This window comes from Sander lucioperca, chromosome 6, assembly GCF_008315115.2.
Source record: "Sander lucioperca isolate FBNREF2018 chromosome 6, SLUC_FBN_1.2, whole genome shotgun sequence".
Taxonomy (NCBI): domain Eukaryota; kingdom Metazoa; phylum Chordata; class Actinopteri; order Perciformes; family Percidae; genus Sander; species Sander lucioperca.
Genome location: NC_050178.1, coordinates 12,617,018 through 12,635,415, shown reverse-complemented (window position 1 = coordinate 12,635,415; position 18,398 = coordinate 12,617,018). Strand labels below are relative to the sequence as shown.

General features: G+C 41.5%; 1 protein-coding gene across 2 annotated transcripts in view; it reads right to left on the bottom strand.

Annotated features, from left to right (window-relative positions):
• Positions 1–18,398, bottom strand: part of LOC116051498 (membrane-associated guanylate kinase, WW and PDZ domain-containing protein 3) — a 144,360-nt gene that overhangs the window by 15,516 nt on the left and 110,446 nt on the right. For both annotated transcript variants that reach the window (XM_031301966.2, XM_031301965.2), the window contains exons 4-11: positions 17,465–17,671; positions 13,508–13,676; positions 11,145–11,224; positions 10,265–10,322; positions 8,134–8,240; positions 3,379–3,570; positions 1,952–2,599; positions 91–122 (exon numbers count right to left, since the gene is read on the bottom strand). In XM_031301966.2, the coding sequence (XP_031157826.1) occupies positions 91–122; positions 1,952–2,599; positions 3,379–3,570; positions 8,134–8,240; positions 10,265–10,322; positions 11,145–11,224; positions 13,508–13,676; positions 17,465–17,671 (1,493 nt within the window). The remainder of the gene's footprint in view (positions 1–90; positions 123–1,951; positions 2,600–3,378; positions 3,571–8,133; positions 8,241–10,264; positions 10,323–11,144; positions 11,225–13,507; positions 13,677–17,464; positions 17,672–18,398) is intronic.

Genomic DNA, 18,398 nt, shown 5'->3' with positions numbered 1-18,398 from the left:
AGGACAAAACACTTTGAAATTCAATTGAGGGATAAGGCCCCAAGGGTAAACAATATTGAGGAAAAAGGAAAAGGTATGTTTTTTACTCACAGGCTTTAGACTCTTCACAGGTGATGTTTGACCTATGGAGAGACATAGATAGACAACAGGGATATGGTAAGAAATGCAGATTTGATTGGGAACAACAACAATCACTCAACCACCGTCCACCAGATGGCACTGCCTCTCTGACTGAGAAACGACAGCAGTGAGCATAAAAATAAACCAATGAGCTGCTCTAAACTCAAGAGGTGCTCCATTAGGGAATATGCATCCATGTGCGATTAAAGATACATAGGGAATATAAAGGAGATACATGTGCTGGAGTGCTGACTACATAGTGGAAGCCCACTGCTGAGCTAAGGAAGCGGGTGAGAGCATTAGAGATTCATGCATTTAATTCAATGACCGATAATTCTGTTCCCTCTCTCTTTTTTTCGATGTACAGTACACCCACACGTTCCATCTCAAGCGCTCAGATTGTTCCCTACAGATCATCTCTTACAGCCCCCTTCCCCCCCTCCCATCAACAGCCTGCATTAACTGGATTAACAAACAGTGCTCTGGAGCCTACAGCCCTGTGGGGCCGGACCAACACTTTGCTTGATGAGGGGTTAATGGAGTCTGATTTAAAGGGGAGACGCAGCGGCATTTTTCCGCTTCACTGCGAAATTCCCAATCCAACATCAGAGTCATCAAAGGCATATAAAAAGATCTGTGCGCTATGCACACACCTGAAACACACCCACTCACACCACTCTTTTCCTTCCATCCTTTCTCTAAGCTCTGCTCTTCTTCTGTTTAGTGATGCCCACTCACAGGGATCCTCTTCCAAACCAAAGGCCATTGTCTAATGAGGGTTAAAGCTGGCATTAGCTCTTCTATTGGGCAGGCTGGGTGAGGCTGAGCCCAGCTATGTTTTGACTGTGGGCTCATGCAGTGTAGTATAGGACATAGTATAGGATATAGTGATGGTGGCACAGCAGTGAGGGTGAGTGCTGTGGCTGTTCGGGAGAGGAGAGAAAAGGGTTAGGGTGCGGCTAAGGGGAGGAGGACCCTGGGGAGCTTTCATCTATAGACATTTAGCCATGGCTCTTTAAGCGGCCATGGATATAGAGGCAAGCAGAAGACCCCTACGCTCCGCTGATGTTCAAAGCCAATCCAAGGTTCATCGACTTACGCAGTGAATCCCTGGGGCGGCTGAAGATGATGTAGGAGACATTTGAAGGGTGCCTACTCTCCTCCCTCTCTCTTTTGGAATCAAGCACAGCCCCACACTTATGTAATTCTCAGACTTGTAACAGACTGCATTACGCCTCAATGGCAGTCGTCATACACAGAGCTGGGTTGAGTGAAGATACACGGGAGGAATGTTCGCGAAATGCTTGAGTTGTACAGTTTGTAACCACAAAGAAGCTGCATGCGATGGCAAGAAATAGAGCTCAGTCGGATCGAGTCGGATCATTGTATGGAACAGCTTCGGAGGTGCAGGTGGATCTTTTCAGCTAAAAAAAATGGCAGCAGTCTCTATTGTGGTGATCTTAAACAGATCACAGACACAGTGGCATCACCCAGGCTTCTACAGAACAACAGTGTGTGGTCAGGCAATGCCCAACCAGCCACAACACCACCTCACCTCCTGTCAGCATCAGCACGCTGACCTCACCTGCCCTGGGCACTGTTGAAGTTGTATTGACAGCAATAGCAAATTACGTCACACACATGAGAGGGCATTAAAGCATGAGAATAAAGGATGAAGGAAATGCCAGGAGGAAGACTAAGATACAGGCAGAGAGAGAAACAACAATTTGGATATACAGCCATTCAGTCTGCCATAAATAGATAGATATACATCGACAGACAGATGACAGACAAACAAATACAAAAATATATTGTTCTTTCAGTCTCTCACCTCCTCGCAGCACTAGCACGTTAACCTCGCTGCCCACTGGTAAGTCTTTGAGAATGTCCACCACTTGGGCGTGGCTCAGCGTTTGGACATTTTGCCTGTTGATATCCTTAATGACATCTCCTTTCTGCAGACCACGGCACCATTGGGCATCCAGGATCATCTTCACCTTCTGGCCCAGCGGGCAGTCAGCAATGGCAAATCCGAATCCTCCAGGCCCCTTGACCAACGGCACGCTTACAAGCTCCGGCTGCAGCATCCCTGTTGGCGCCTCTCCACGCTCCCCCTGCCTCCCATTGGGCAAGGCCGCCACAACGGGCCGGCCGCTGGCATCCGTAGTGACATAGTGGAGCTCCTGAGAGGAGCCGTGGAGGACGTCGCCTTTCACCAGCAGCGGCTGTCCATTGATGAGGGGCACAGCTGTCACCACCTCTCCACCATGCAGGGCCTGCTGGGGCTGGGTGGCCGGTGGGGGAGGAGGAGGTGGAAGAGGGTCGTCGCTGTCTAGATCCACATCTGGAGGAAGCGGGTAGCCACGGCAAAGAACCATGTCCACATACTGGTTGATGGGAATGGATTGGAACATCTGCACCACCTCTGGATGGGTTTTCCCCAACACAGACATCCCGTTAATCTCAACAATCACATCACCTAAAACAGAGGGAGGAAAGAAAGAAAGTGACGGGGGAGTTTTTCTTCTAGTATTTAATCTAGACATCACTTCTCTGTTTCTTTGGAAAGCACTTAATCTTTCCTTTGTCAGATGGATCTTTCTTCTAAAATGTCCCTTTCCTCTTCACTGCTCTCTCATATTTTTATTTTGGCAGCTCCCTGTAACTCTTCCTGTTCCTTTTATGTTCAGTCTACCATTTATTCCTACTTTATTCCTGTCCCGCCTTTATACCCTTCATCGTTTAACAGACCTGAACAGCACTTTCTGCCACAACTACACGGAGGGGAGACGGGTGTAGATTTCCAACACACACACACACACACACACACACACACACACACACACACACACACACACACACACACACACACACACACACACACACACAGCTGTTGGTTTATGCAGGCTGCCGCAAGGCAATGGGAGGATCAGAAACTAAACAACAAAGACGTTACATGGCTTCACACCCACCCTAATCAGACTGTCTGCTATAAAACTGTACCCTTGATAGAGCTGGAGTTGTTGTTATTGCCTTGTTGAACTCATGGGACAGTGTGAGGTTAAGTGAACACTACAGAGGTAAAATTAATACCTTCAGGTGCATCATGGTAGCACAGTTGGCTGCAAAATATATATTTTTGTAATATCGCAGAAAGCTATGAACTCATAGATCTTTCAGCCAGCTAAATTAAGTGTTTATTAGAACAGGAATAGCCTTTCTGTTGTGTGTGTGTGCATCTGCAAAGGTTTTGCTCACCAGACGCCATCTTGTTGTCGTGGGCAGCAGGGCCATCGCTAAGCACGTTTTTCACTTGCAGAAACTCATCTGTGCGGTCACCTCCAATGATGGTGAATCCAAATCCCTGGGAGCTCTTTTTCAGTGCTGTGTGGTACATCTCACCATTTAGTTCACTGGGGTCTGAAGTGAAGCCAAACACACCTCCCTTACCTGCAAACAAAGTGCACATGTAAGCATATGTGTGTAAAATGGTTTTGTGTGTAAAGAGCGCGTGGGCAGGGAGGTGTACTATAGAGAGAGAGCCTGAGTGAATGACAAGCTTTATCAAACACAAGTCATATCTCTAAACAGAGCTCGACATCAAATGCAGCAACACAGATTAATAAATTCATAACCCTCTTGAAAGACAACAAAACCCATCCATGTCTGCATTGAACGTCGATGACACACATTATGTGCTGAGGATCAACATAGTAATTAGTCATTTTTAATTAACAGGCATGATGTACATGCCTTAACTAGATAAATCCATCAAAAGAGACCGAGACCTTTTTGTGCAACCCTGCAGAGAGAAAAAAGAGGACTTTGTGACGAGGTGTTTTTCACTGACATTTCATAACTTGAGCTAGGAACAACTTAAGGTCAGTGGCAACATCAATATGGACCAGCAGCTTGGCTGTGGCATACGCTATACACTAGATAACCGACTGTCAGGGTCACACTGAATTAAACTGAGCAGCAGCTTCTCTATCTGTGGTATCAGCACTTTAGATCATGGACACACCATTTTTCCCTTCGTGCCTGATGGTCTCTGGCCTGGAATGCGTTATAGCTTCAGCTCAAAAACACTAAAAGTGAAGGCAGCCGGTGATAAATGATGCACATCCCAGCAACTGTGCTGTATATTGAGAGAATGTGATGTGGCTGTCTGTCTCTGGAATATCATTATACTTTTAGAAACGGTCATCATTTTAATAAAGAAGCTACAAGTTTCTTTAGAAAGTTCAAAGAACTGCAGCAAAACGACTTGCTTCATACTCCATACATCAATTGATTATTATAATTTTTTTCCACTAAATATTACTTATCATATGCGTGTCAGCAATAACAATAAATGTATTTAATTATAAAATGCCCAAGAATGTTCACTGTGTTTATAGAAATGTGATAAAACATTAAAGCTGCAGTTGGTAACTTTTATAAAAATAAACCTTTTGTCATATTTGACAATATTTGAAATTGTCACTATATCCTGACCGTAGCACATGAGACAGATAATCTGTGAAAAAAATCACATTCCTCTGCCTCCCTGTAGTGCTCCTAATGACATTTGTAAGATCCCACCACGTCTGAAGAAAAACAACCAATCAGAGCCGAGGAGTCTCTAACACAGTGTCAATGACTGCTCGTTAACTGCGATCAAACAGTCAAACTAGGCACCGCTGATTAAATATGAATCAAGATTCTGTGACTGCATTGCCTATTTCTCGCATCAAATGTTTTCAGAAACATATTTTAGTGTATTGTTTAGCTTCAAAATGAGAAGGTTTGTGACCTGGCCGCCATGTTGAAAATGATCGGTCCAAAGCCATATATTTCAGCAAATATGACAAAAACTTATTTTTATGAAAATTACCAACTGAACCTTTAAATGAGCATTATTAATTTAATAATAACATTTTTTTTTTATCAAAAATAACAAGTAGTTGACTTCTTCTCCAAAGAAACAATGACACTGCCCAAAACAGAATTGCATTGCCACCACGCTAGTTAAAGATGACTACTCACTCAATTAGAGTTTGTGAAAATATTCACAAATAACAGTCGAGGATAGGCTGGAGTTATTGTCGACAAATCCCATCAAAAGACCCGACAAATCCCATCAAAAGACCAAAACCAACAATACTTTAGTCTGTCCTCCCAAACCCATAAATTCCTACAGAAAATAGAAATCTGTAAAAAAACAAAAAACAACTAATAGTTTTATCAATTAAATAGGTTTTAAAAAATCCCAAAACAGCCAGTTAATAGTCCATCTGTTGACGACTATTTCTGCCACGATTGTTGCATTAGTGTGTATTAATGCCATCAGGATGGGGTATTTGATGTTGACTTAAAATAAACTAGAATGTCTGTGTTGATGGTAATGAAGGTAAATGTCACACAGTGTAACAGTGGGCTACACAGACAATGCTTGTTAGTAGGATTTATTCATTGTTGTTGATGGTCTTTTAATGACATTTGTTGACAATCGGAGAATTATATGTATCACCATTAGTGGTTTAAAGGTTATGAATCGTGCCTGAAAAGGGCCCTTTAGCTAAATTTACACTTGCCACTTTTATGTGACTTTTAAGATTTGAGGCTAAAACTGGATTTGAAAAGACTGCATCAATGCATATGTATGCCTAACCTGAATATAACTGCTCAGTGTATGTTAATCTAAAACCGCATATCTTCTTCCAATTCTACCTCTTTATCTACCTCTGTTGCACATGGTGATTGGACAATGTGCAAATTTTCATATCTAACTGTCAAGATCACAACAGCAGCTTTCTAGTTTGGCTGGGAAGTAACAACTGCACATTTCCCCTCTCATTTCTTTTCAATTTTAAAAACATTCTATAACTTTCTGAGGCTTGTGTGAGGAATTTAAATGTAGGCTCTCTCAAACTATCAAATGGTTCAGCAGTCATAAACATCCAGGGCAGACATGAACGGCTATGAGTGACTGTCACTTATCACAGTCAGTGTGGACTCCAGATGTCCACAAACTGTCGCATGGATCAAGCAAAGCTCATTTACATAATCACTCAAATTGCTTGCTAAACTCAACATGTTGTTTTTTCTTCCTCCTGCCAGTTAGTGCTGAAATAACAATATGACTGCAGGTTTGTGTTTGATGAAACAGGCAGGAGTAATGGAGGGAGAATGAAACAGAGGGAGGAAGTGAGTGTGGCGTGTGTGAGGCTGTACTTGTGTGGGAGAGTCCAAGGAAGGTCTCCGTGCCAATGTTTGTGGGCAGCCTTTGAAAGCCAGAGGCAGACAACCATCAGATCCACCACAATAAACACCCACGGTGTTTGATTTTTCTTGTGTGACTCAATTGCGTTGTAAATCTCCAGCGACGTTATTCAGCATAATTGGGAAGACATCTTTCTTAGTACATCAATGGAGCAACAGCGGTTGCTGTTTCCAACAATGTACCTTCAACATCACAATTTAAAAACAACTGTCGTTGCAAGATTTGACTAACAGGCAAAGTACCATGCATACAATATAGATCAACCAGAACGAAGCAACACGTAGGCACAAAGCCTGGTATGTTGGCTAGCTGACAAACACCACAGTATAGTCTCCTTTGCAGGTTTAGCTGCAGCAACACCGCAGATAATATGGGCCTCAAAATTGCCAATATTCAATAGATAAATAATACTCACATGAAATAAAACAGTGTTGAAAAAGGGCATTTTGGAATAATAATAATGTTTTTTTTTTTTTTAAGGATTTATTGAACTATTTACAACATGTATATCTGTATATATTCACATGTCTTAATTATGCTTTAATAGCAGTAATTTATATGATATAAAACTCTCTGGGAACCCATCTTTGAAAACTGTAAAAATCGAAATTCTAGCCTGAGGTGTAACCGTCGACTGATGCTTTGGCTTCATCATAGCAACCGCCTGACAGCTCACTAGGTTGTGTAATCGGTAATCAGGGGCGAGATGGCGGTTTCCTCAGTCCCCACACACCTGAGCAGAGATATGTTTATGCTTGGCCTCTCTGACGTGCTGTTCTACCAGCTGTTGCCACATGCACCGCTAAAAGCCGGCCTCCTCCCCTGCATTCCCTCTTGCACACCCTGAAACCCAACAAGCCTGTCTATCTCCACTACTGCAGCACTGTAATCTATTATACATCCATTGTAATGAAAACACACTTAATTCATGTTTATTGCAGGGGGAAAATGGCTTGTCAACTTAAAGAACAGACCATTACTGCAGCACTGACACAAACCTGTGTTATACAGTATGAGCAAAGTAGGGAAAAGAACAGGTTCATTTTTGACAATCTATTATTGTTTGAGGCTACAAGAAGGTTGATACGTTCAGCTGACCTTGCATGAAACAATGGCATTCCTTAATGCTTTCTATTCCCAGAAAACATATTTATCACAGCACACTGACTAAGGTGAAAAGGGTTGGCCCTGAGTACAGAGCACAAGCCAAAGTAATTAAACTACAATGATATTTTAGACAATTAGCTGATGCTCGTGTCCAGAGTGATTTAAAGTGAGTACAGAAATAGAATAAGCTCAGTGAAAATGTTTCACGGCTCCAATAAAGCTTGAACATCATACATAATAGTGAAGTAAACACTAGGTCAAAAATATTGGCACAGTATGGGAAGAATGTTCGTACAAACAGCAGCAACAAAGATTTTCACTGTAGTATACCATATCACTTCAGTTTTACTGGAATTTCTTGTGGTGTTGTTTTCACCCAGACAAACAAGTGAATTGTGAGTGTGAAAGTGAGAAAGCTGGTGGAAGTAATTGTAGTTATACATGTACTTATAAACCTGAGGCAGATGTCAAAACCCACTAGGCAGGGTGCAATGCCTCATGATGTTTTCTAAAGGTCACTGTCCCATGTGTTGAAGCAAGTTTTCATGTGTGAAAAATCTAATACTCTGTGTCCTATTTAACTCCTCTGCAGTTATGAAATAACTGGGGGCGCGGGGGGGGCTGTGCAGTGCTCTTTTTACCTTGGGAAGGTGCTGCTGCGGCTTGTTGTATCGCAGCCGTCTCCTGGCTCAGCTTCTTCTTTGCCTCCAGGACCGGGTTCTCAAACTGAGTTTTCTGGTTGATGTGGCTGCAACATTAACAGGCTCAGATTTAAGAGAAGGGAATTGCAAACACACACACAATATATATACACACATACCTCGGACTTTTTGAGCTTACTGTGCCACTTTTCTGAAATTAATTATGTATGCAACTTCCCTACAAAAGGAACCATGCTTTTTTATTAGAGGGATGCTATAGTGGCACCATTATAAATACATTCCTAAACACAGCACACATACAGTAAAGGCTGGCTTGCCTCCTCTTTATGTGGGGAAACTACTATGGCTTTTAGCAATTTAATATTGCTAAACAACATCCTGTTCCTCTACAACAAGGTAAACAGCCTGTTGTCCCTCTGGCATACAAACCACAGCCATTGTATCATAGTTAGCTCATTTCAAGCTACAACACTGGAAGCTATAAGCTCCATCTATATGCCACTGACTCTCCTAGTCCAAACAGTGAGAGCTTCTCTCTTGTGTCACTTCCACCTACAAGGGATGCTTCTGCAGTCTGAGCAATAAAACAACGCGAGTGTTCCCATTTTCTCTTTTATCACAACAGATTGCTTTCCTTCCAGCCCCCTCTCTCCTCCCTCCTCCATGCATTCTAGTTAAAGGTCTCCCCACTTCTCTCTACTGCTATTACATTAGCCGTGTTTCGCTGATTTCCTGCTGGGGTGGCAAGCACAAAAACACATTTTGCACACAGACAAACAATAGGCAGAGACGTGTACACAGACTCACATTCTGCACACACACAAACAAACACACAAACGCTGACAGAACACAACCAGAGCACAATCAGAGTTGTGTTCACATGCAGGTCACTGGAATGTTACCCACAGAGTTTCATTTTGCCACCCACTGATAAACCGACTGATCACAATCTTCAACTGTTCTCCTCACCCAAGATGAACGAAACGAGCTGTGTGCTAAATCCATTTGCCGTAATGAATTACAATTACTCATGTTACTGTAGGTTTAAACCGAGCCCTGGGTATCCTGCTCTGCCTTTGAGAAAATGAAAGCTCAGATGGCCGATCTGGAATCTCCTCCTTATGATGTCATAAGGAGTAAGGTTACCTCCCCTTTCTCTGCTTTGCCCGCCCAGAGAATTTGGCCCACCCATGAGAGAGAGACATCATGGCTTTCAAACGAGCAAACTAGCAGTTGGTCAAGACCACACCCCCACCCTCCATCTTGCCCCCTCCCCTCTCCTCCTCAATAGCATTTAAAGCTACAGACACAGAAATGGCACATACTAAGGAAAGCTCATTGTGGGGCTGGCTCTAGTGGCTGTAATTCTGCACCAAGGCTGAATTTCGGGAAAGAGACTTCAGATACAGTATTAGGGGACCACTAAGGCCTATATAAAAGTATCCAAAGAGCACCATGTCATGGGACCTTTAAGTAGTCATATCGTAGTTCACTAAATTTAAAGTCGCATCTGTTACAGAGTAAAAACCGGCAGACAGTCAGCTGTCAGCGGGTGGGAAGGGTGAGCAACAATGGTCGCACCCAGACTGGGCCTAGTATTTAGTGAACAGTACAAATGCACAACAATGCAATCAAATTAGAGATCACATCCTTATGTGTTATGGTTAGCAATATTGTACCTCCGCATAAGGGGTCATGTTGTGGATTGATATTGACCTCCCTCCCCTTTTAAAAATGTAACGCAGTACCGTTTACTCAGAGTAACTTCAACTGACCTACTTTTTACTTTTTATGTAAGTAAATTTGTACACAAGTATTTTTACTTGAATAAAATGTATTTAAATTAACAGTACTTTCACTTGAGTACAATATTCTAGTACTCTTTCCACTGCTGCCCATTTGTTTATTTTTAGAACGTATTGAATGCTGGTCTACTGCTAATGTACACTAAGCAGTGTAATATGCATTTGTGCTCTGACCCTTCTGGTGAACTGCGTCGGTGTGTCGTGCATCTGTGAGTGTGATGTGAGTAAACATTTTGCACTGTTTGTGATAATGGCAGCTGGAGTGCTTGGAAAATTACATATTTCAATAAATCAATAAAACTTACTCAACATAATATGTGCCGTACTGTGGATCGTCAATTTCCTCCCAGCCGTAAGGTAACTCTGCAGACAGAAAACAGTGCGCCATTGTGTTATGCAAAGATGCAAATAGGGAGCACACATAACAGAATGGAAGATAGAAGAGGAAGAGCAGGCACAATGTTCAGCAGACGATCATCTGGGAGTTGTAACCCTTTAAACATTGTGGTAAAGTACAACAGTAGTTACCAGTGTATTTATTTTCCCCCTGACTGGGACGTTTAGCATAAGAAAGTAGCCATGAAAGTAGCATACAATGATTTTGTGAGCTGGCTGGAATGGCTGATGTATGTCATGCCCTGATAAACATACAGTATCAGGCAGAGAGAGAGAGAGAGAGAGAGAGAGAGAGAGAGAGAGAGAGAGAGAGAGAGAGAGAGAAAGAGAGAAAAGAGCTCTTCACGCAAGAGAGGGCTTTGGAGTAGCTTTTCAGAAGCCACACACCAACTAGCTTTCTGTCCGCCAGTAAAAATCCATTAAAACCCAGCTGGAAAGGTCCCACTCCTTCAGCCGTGGCCACTCTCTGTCTCTGCCTGCACTTAAGCCCACATTAGCATCCTGGGGATACAAAGGCACGTCTGGAATTCTTTAAAGTAGACCCCAGCTCGAGGTAAATTAGGCCACGTGACTGTGAAGCTGAGGGTTACACTTAGGTGACATGTCAATTCAAAGACTAGTTATATTTCACTCTGGTTGGTTATTTGATTAAATGTGTAAAAACGTGTGATGGATTATGTAATGTGGGTCATATACAATAGAGGTATGGCCATGTGTAAAAACATGTGCAGTAGTTAATGGAATGACTGTATGCTTGAGTTCACCAGCTGAGTAGTGCAGCCTACGTACCTCCATCCTCACACTTCTCAGGGGGCTTTGCCTTTTTCGCCAAGCGGGGGTCCAACCACGTAGTTGTCTTGGTGTTATGACTATGGAGCACAAAGAGCAGCCAGTAAATATCAACTATAAAAGACCTGTGCCAGCAGAGAAACCGCTGCTGAGGCACAAGCAGCCAATAAAAGGATGGTGCCAGTATTAAAAAAACGACAACTGTATTCTCCAGTGTAATATGCTTTGATAAGAGTCACTGGATTCATCAACAAACATTTGATCCATTGGTTTACGTCCAGCTGTCACATTACAGTGTTTATGGTTAGGTGCCCTTTTCAGAGGGGAGAAGGAAAAAAACCTCTGAACGTGAAACCCGACAAACTTGTTTATCCTCAAATGTGTTCAACAACTGGGGTGTGTAATCAGGGGGAAAATCACAATGGTCTTCTAATATCTTTAGAGACAAGTGGCTTAGAGCCAAATATGAATAAAACACATGTTTGCATGTATGTACAGTACACCCACACACAAATATAGCTCTGAAAGAGCGCAGAGCTTTACATGTCTTTATGTTAGGTATAGAAGACACTTGAAACAACTATGGCAGTCAATGGGAATAAATTTGAGTATTTACACTGAAGCTCTGAGCTTTACTTACACAATAAGTGGGGTGCCTGAAATGGATTAGTATGTGTATATTTTACACAATTGACTTTTTCCTTTCCCTTGTATTTGAACGTGTTAGGGTGAGGTTGAGCTGCTATTTTCTGTTTTTCTTTCTTTTTTTCTTATTACTCAGTGATGACAAATGATGTCTTAAGCAGATCACAAACCCATCGTTCATTAACATCACACACGCAGGATCAAACCTAACCCGGGTGTTTGTCTAATTAGATCCTGGTTTGATACTAACAGAAACATTCATCTGTGTTTCCTTATGCATAAAGAAGATATCAGTAAATGAAATGCTGTATGACATCAGATATACAAACACTTTCATTTTTAACATCGCATCTTGCAACATACCCCGCTGCAGTTGTAAGATGACATGATTTACACAAGTAACAAAGACTCAAATCATCAGTTGCCCTACATTTCTTCCCTCATCATCCAGCATACAGGCGCTACTACACCTAACCAAGCTAATCAAAAACACAATAAAAAAAACGTATCTACTGCAGCCTCATGTTACTGTTACGGCTTCTATTTTTATATAGCTTTCTAATTGTGAAAAGACCCCAAAGATGTTCCTACTGACAATGCAACTTAAACAGTGCACAAATATATATATTGATGTATACATACAAGAAAAGGCTAACTGTATCCTAAAATAGCTTTACTCAAACAGGAATAATTTGCATTTGTTGAGGACTATTTTCAGCTGCAGATTAATAGACATTTGATGCGCCAACATGTTTTTATGGCAGCAGGCCAGTGTATTTAGCACTGACATGTTCGTGCTAGTTAAGGAACTTTTTAACAGTTCTTGGCATCAGGCTAACAGGCTTTGGCCAAACACCAGCGTTGAAGCGGAAAATCCGCCGTATGTCCTTATTTTCGGCTGGATTTCTGTTACCTAATGCTTCCTTTGTGTAGGAATTTTAAACTCCGGTGGATGTATGAGGACTATGGTTAACTGCTCCTCAGATCTCTGGAGGGTAAATCCAGACAGCTAGCTAGATTATCTGTCCAATCTGAGTTTTCTGTTGCATGACTAAAACAACTTTTGAACGTACACATGTTCCACCAAAACAAGTTCTTTCCCAAGGCTATTTTGCAGCCACACCGGGGCACCGTGCAGTGCTTAGCCCATGACGATTTTGATTGGTTTAAAGAAATGCCAATAAAGCATTTTTCTCCCATACCGGAATGCTGTGTGGACTAGCCAGACCCTCCAATGGGGTCCAATGTGAGACTATATATGCACCAACCACCAAGGCAAATTCCTTGTAAGTGTTACTTACTTGGCAATACATCCTTTTCTGATTGTGATTTGTTTGAAATAAAAAATTAAAAAAACTTAACATTGCTGGACAAACTCTTTTCACTCAGTTGCCAGTTTATTAGGTACACCTAAGTACTGTGGCAAAATCTTATGAAGTCCAATACAACGGTCAGGTGACGATTCAACCTTAGGATGATTTTGGAATGTTGTGTTAGTTTGTAATAATATAAGAAAGACACGCTGTGAATCCTCATATTGGAAGAGGATGGAACCTACAAGCATCTGGCATTTTTATTTAATAAATATCATAAAATGAACTAATTGCTCATTAAAAATAGTGATTCATCACAATTGATGCTTATTAATTAGTCAGTTGACGTGTGTACTTCAACACTAAAGGGTCTCATGGCCCGTGTGGGTTGTGTCTTTCACTTACTCTATAAAGTAGACCATGCCGGTCTCAGTGTAAGCCATCTCCCAGTTAAGGGGCAGGGGCTCCAGGCTATCATCGCGGGGAAGAGAGCTCCATGTGCGGAAGTCCATGGTGCTGCTGGACTGGGTGTAGCTGGGCACCGCTTTCCTCCAGTCTGCCCCTTCTTTGTGATCTGTAGAGAGAGAGAGAGAGAGAGAGAGAGGAAGGAAGGAAAAACAGGGAGAAAACAGAGAAGACAGAGTGGATGGTTAGCCTGCAGGAACACCTTTGCCCTCCTGTTTTCCTGTGTGCTGCAAGGGAGTGGAGGAAGAGCTGATGTCACACATAGGATTTGCATGTGAGCGATGGTGTTCGTGTGTGTGTTCCCAAAGGGCTGTTTTGCATTTGCATGTGCACACAGTGTTAATGTGTATGCATATGTGTATATGTACATTCCCTGTGTGCTGCAATGATAGAGGTAAGGATTCTCACATGAGAAAGGTCCATTTAAGCTCAAGGCGGTTTCTGTATGCTAATACTTTACTGCTGCTCTTCACCTATATACAATTGCATTTGTAGACACATATTCATAAGAAACTGCTCTACAATGAACATGAAACATACAACAAAGGCCCTCCTAATTCACTTAGCATTTCATACCTTCCCTCAGAAGATGGTTACAAAGGGATGAAACACAAGTGCTTTTTATCCCTTTCTTTTCATTTGGAGCCAACCTCCTTACAACAGCGGATGATGTCTAAAGATGTTACACACACACCATGTTTCTGGAGGATGTATTTAGAATAGAATAGAATACACTTTATTGTCCCAGAGTACAGATTTGTCTTAAAGTGCTCATATTATGCTAATTTTCAGGTTCATAATTGTATTTAGAGGTTATATCAGAATAGGTTTACATGGTTTAATTTTCACAAAAACACCATATTTTTGTTGTACTACACATTCCTGCAGCTCCTCTTTTCATCCTGTGTTTTGAGCTCTCTGTTTTAGCTACAGAGTGAGGCATCTCACTTCTGTTCCATCTTTGTTGGAAGTCGCACATGCGCAGTAGCTAGGTCAGCAGTGCTAGCTTGTCAGTTGCAGAGTATGAGGGCATGTCATGCTAGCAGCTAGGCGAGCATTATAACGTGTGTTACAAAGTGACGCACGTTCGTCACGCAAGTAAAGGCTGGACTACAATACAGCTGTTTGGAGCAGTTTGTGAACAGTGTTTTCTGTTGGAGATGGCAAGTCCCTTTGGGGTGGACTTTGGGCTTTTTCACTTTGTAAACCTATTACATGCACAAAAAAGATATACAACACAATAAAGTAAAGGGAAAAAGCCAAAAAGCATAATATGAGCACTTTAAGCACTGTGCTACAATCTGTTGCTTCCCAACACAAATATGTAACCGAGAAACACTGATCAACATAAGATCAACAGAAAATATATCCGAAACATAAATGTAAAATATTACCGAAAAGATCATTCCACCTGAATTTTAGATTAAATACATATTTGCTTAAAATCCAAACACAGAGCCGCTCTGCAGCATCAACATCTGAGTTAGTTGCAGAATCTAAAACACTTTCTTCATTTGCCTCTGTGATCAAAAACGCACACTTGTGCTTCATATTTAAAGGCACAAACACACAGAGTGAATGCACGTGTGTGGAAGAGACATACAAACACTTAGAGAAGCAACCTGAGGGCAGAGCCTGAAGGAGAGCTGAGGACTTTAGGGTTCACAGCAGGGTGAGGGCTCACTCCACAATACAAGATGGGTTAGAGAGGGATTGCTGGGGAGGGGGTAATAAGGACAGTCTTGTGCAAAGATGTGGAAATCTGCAGTCAAGAGTTTAGAGACTTAGAGCTCACATTTTCCATTAACCTCTTTTTTCATTCGACCATAACTCTGCCCATCTATGGCTGGTCTGAGACTTCTCTGTATCAGCTGTGGGCTGTAGCAGAGCAGTCATTTGTGACTGGTTTCTTTCCATAAAAATAACTCCTAAATGTCTGGGCATCGTTTTGTGTTTGATTTCAATATGACAGAGCGGTTGGGTAAACAGACTTTGGATTTCTGTGAATCCTTTGTACAGCTGAGCAAGCAGTGTTTGAGCCGTGACTGTCAAAACAATGTTTCATTCGGAAAAGAAAAATACCTTTTTTTAGCTTCAACTTGCCTCAGTATTAAACCCAATTCTCTCACTATGAAAACCCAGGTATGGTGCACCATATGTAACCCATTTCTGTTGTGGGGCTGTTCTCCTTGTGAGCATTAAGGACATATTTGTTCCTTAGAGAGCTGAGGAGTTGTCCTGATTGATCACATACACACTGTCCTGCTCTCTGGATGACACTTTCTCAAGGTTAGAAGGTAACAGTAACGGCATTGCCAGTGGAAGATTTATCAACGGTGTGGCCAGCACATTTGAATGTGGTGTGTGTGAATACTGTCACTTTAGAGACAGCATGTCAGCCATGTTTAGTCACTAAATGTGACGCAATAGCAGATCAGTATTAAATGATTTGTTCATCCAAATTACAACTATTAGATAGAAGATAAGATATTTTTGGTTTTATTTGCTCAGGTTTTGAGATTTGAGAAGTCTGCAGATTATCCACGGAAGAGCTGTAATTACTGTCTAATCTGCTGACTATTTTCTTGATTAATCCATTAATCACTTATTCTATAAAACATCATAAAACAAGTTCCCAGAGTCCAACATGCATTCTATAAATGTCTTATTTTATCTGAACAGTCCAAACACCAAAGAGATAAGTAGGCTAGAGTTTACCATAATGTAAGACAAGAAAAAAGCAACAAGTCTTCAGATATAAAACGCTGAAACCATCAAATTATGATCAAATGGTGTTTTGCTTGAAAAATAAAAAGCGGGTAACTGATTATCAAAATTGTTCAATTCATTTTCTGTTGATCATAAATCAAATTGTTTTAACTCTAATCCAGAATAAGTGGGGCACTGTTTCTGTTTCTGTTGAATTTTTCAAAGTTGTGACCTAGAGTGGTTTATAGGACTGCTTGCTTCCTAGTAACCGAGAGCTGACCTGGGGACACATATTGGCCTGGGGCCTAATTATATTCAATCCACTTGGGTCAAAGAGGGCCCGGTTCTGTTGCTGCAAGTCTGTGTGCCAATATGTCTAAAATATGAGTGGATATATATCCAATGGCTAAATCTATTTGGGTCTCTTGAGGTCAACTGCATTTGGATTGGATCTAATTATAGCCTTCTTGGGATTTGGTCTTGTTCTCGCTTCCCTTTCTTTGTTTGGAAAGTCATTCATGCACTTCGGCTTCAGGTAGGTTTTCCATGGTTTTGTATCAGATCACGTCCAAAATTTTGGATCCTCTCTACTGATGGCACAACCAAGACAATTCTACACACCTCTGGTGGTATTGTGGTAGGGGTTGCAGAAATTTCAGGGACAGAGAAAGATATTTAAAAACCTATAAAAACAAAACTAAAAGGTTTTAGTGGTAGGTTTTGCAATTCGGGTGAACAGTTCTTGCAGGTCAAATCATTTAAGTCTCATGTTAGTTCTTGAACACAAAAAAAGCACTACCTACTTAACTGCACCAGCAGTTACATATACCTGTGTAACAAATCTCCTTCCCCTGGAACCGAATAAGGAAATAAAAGTGCAAGTACAATTTGAACTGGGTGTGCAAAAAACTACAACCTTGAGTGACAAATGAATGAGAAGCAGATGATCAATCTGCTCAGGAAGGTGTAGTCAGACAATCTTTTCATGCTGTTTACAGTACCGTAGTGTCCTCACACACACAATTGGGTCCATCAAACTGTACACAATCTGCAGCAAGCCAAAGTCTATATGTCTTTCAAGAGACAGTGACAATGACCTCATGTGGCAAGTCCAAAACCAAAGGACAAACAGAGTTTGCAGAATGTCCGTTATTTAACGTGACATTCTGTGGTTTGACATTTACTGACCAGGCAATCCATTGACCAGCGGTGGCCTCTCATCATCATCTTCCTCCTCGGGGACTGCACTGTCCTTCCTGTCCATCTTACTGACTGAGGTGGTGCGTTTCCTGGGGACCTCGCCACCGTAGTCTTCATCAAACAGCACCTGATCCACCAGGTCAGGCTGCACCAGGTTGGGCTCCGCTGGAGGCTTTGGGGTCCCATAGTAGTTACCTTACAGAGTGAAGCAGAGAGTGGAAGAGAAGAGAGACTTACTCATAAAATAATGCAACTCCAAATAGTTAAGGAGCAACAGAAAAGGCAGGTGGAGAGCGGACCAACATGTATCAGAAAGGGATTTATTGCCAAGTAAGTAACCCTTACAAGGAATTTTCCTTGGTTGTTGGTGCATTCATAAACATATTACACATTAATATGAAATAAAAAAACAAATACAGAAACAAATATAACTGTTTAACAGTAAGAAAGAAAAAAAGGCTGTACGGATTAGTGAAGGATGTGCCATTAACTGTACAATATAAAATAGAATAGTCTTTATGGACAACGAAATAGGATGCAGTCCTATCATGTCAGAACATCGGCAAATGTGCAACATAGGTGAATAAATAAATATAAAAGAGCTGCTTATAGTCACTATAAATATATATATATAAATATATTAAAAGAGACAGAAGTTGTTGTTTTTTAAAGTAAAGACAAAAATACACAGACATACCACACATACAAGACATTCACTGCACGATCGATCCTTAATATTCAAGCAGTGTTAAGTGCAGTTATGGCTTTTGGATAAAAGTTGTTTCTGAGTCTTTGTCCATGTTTTAATTGTCATAAAACATCTGGGCAGTAGTTTAAATGGAAGTTATGTGAGGAAGGGAGACACAGTCAGAGAAATCATTCACTAATTCATCTGATTTAAATCAGGTTCAGAAATTAATCC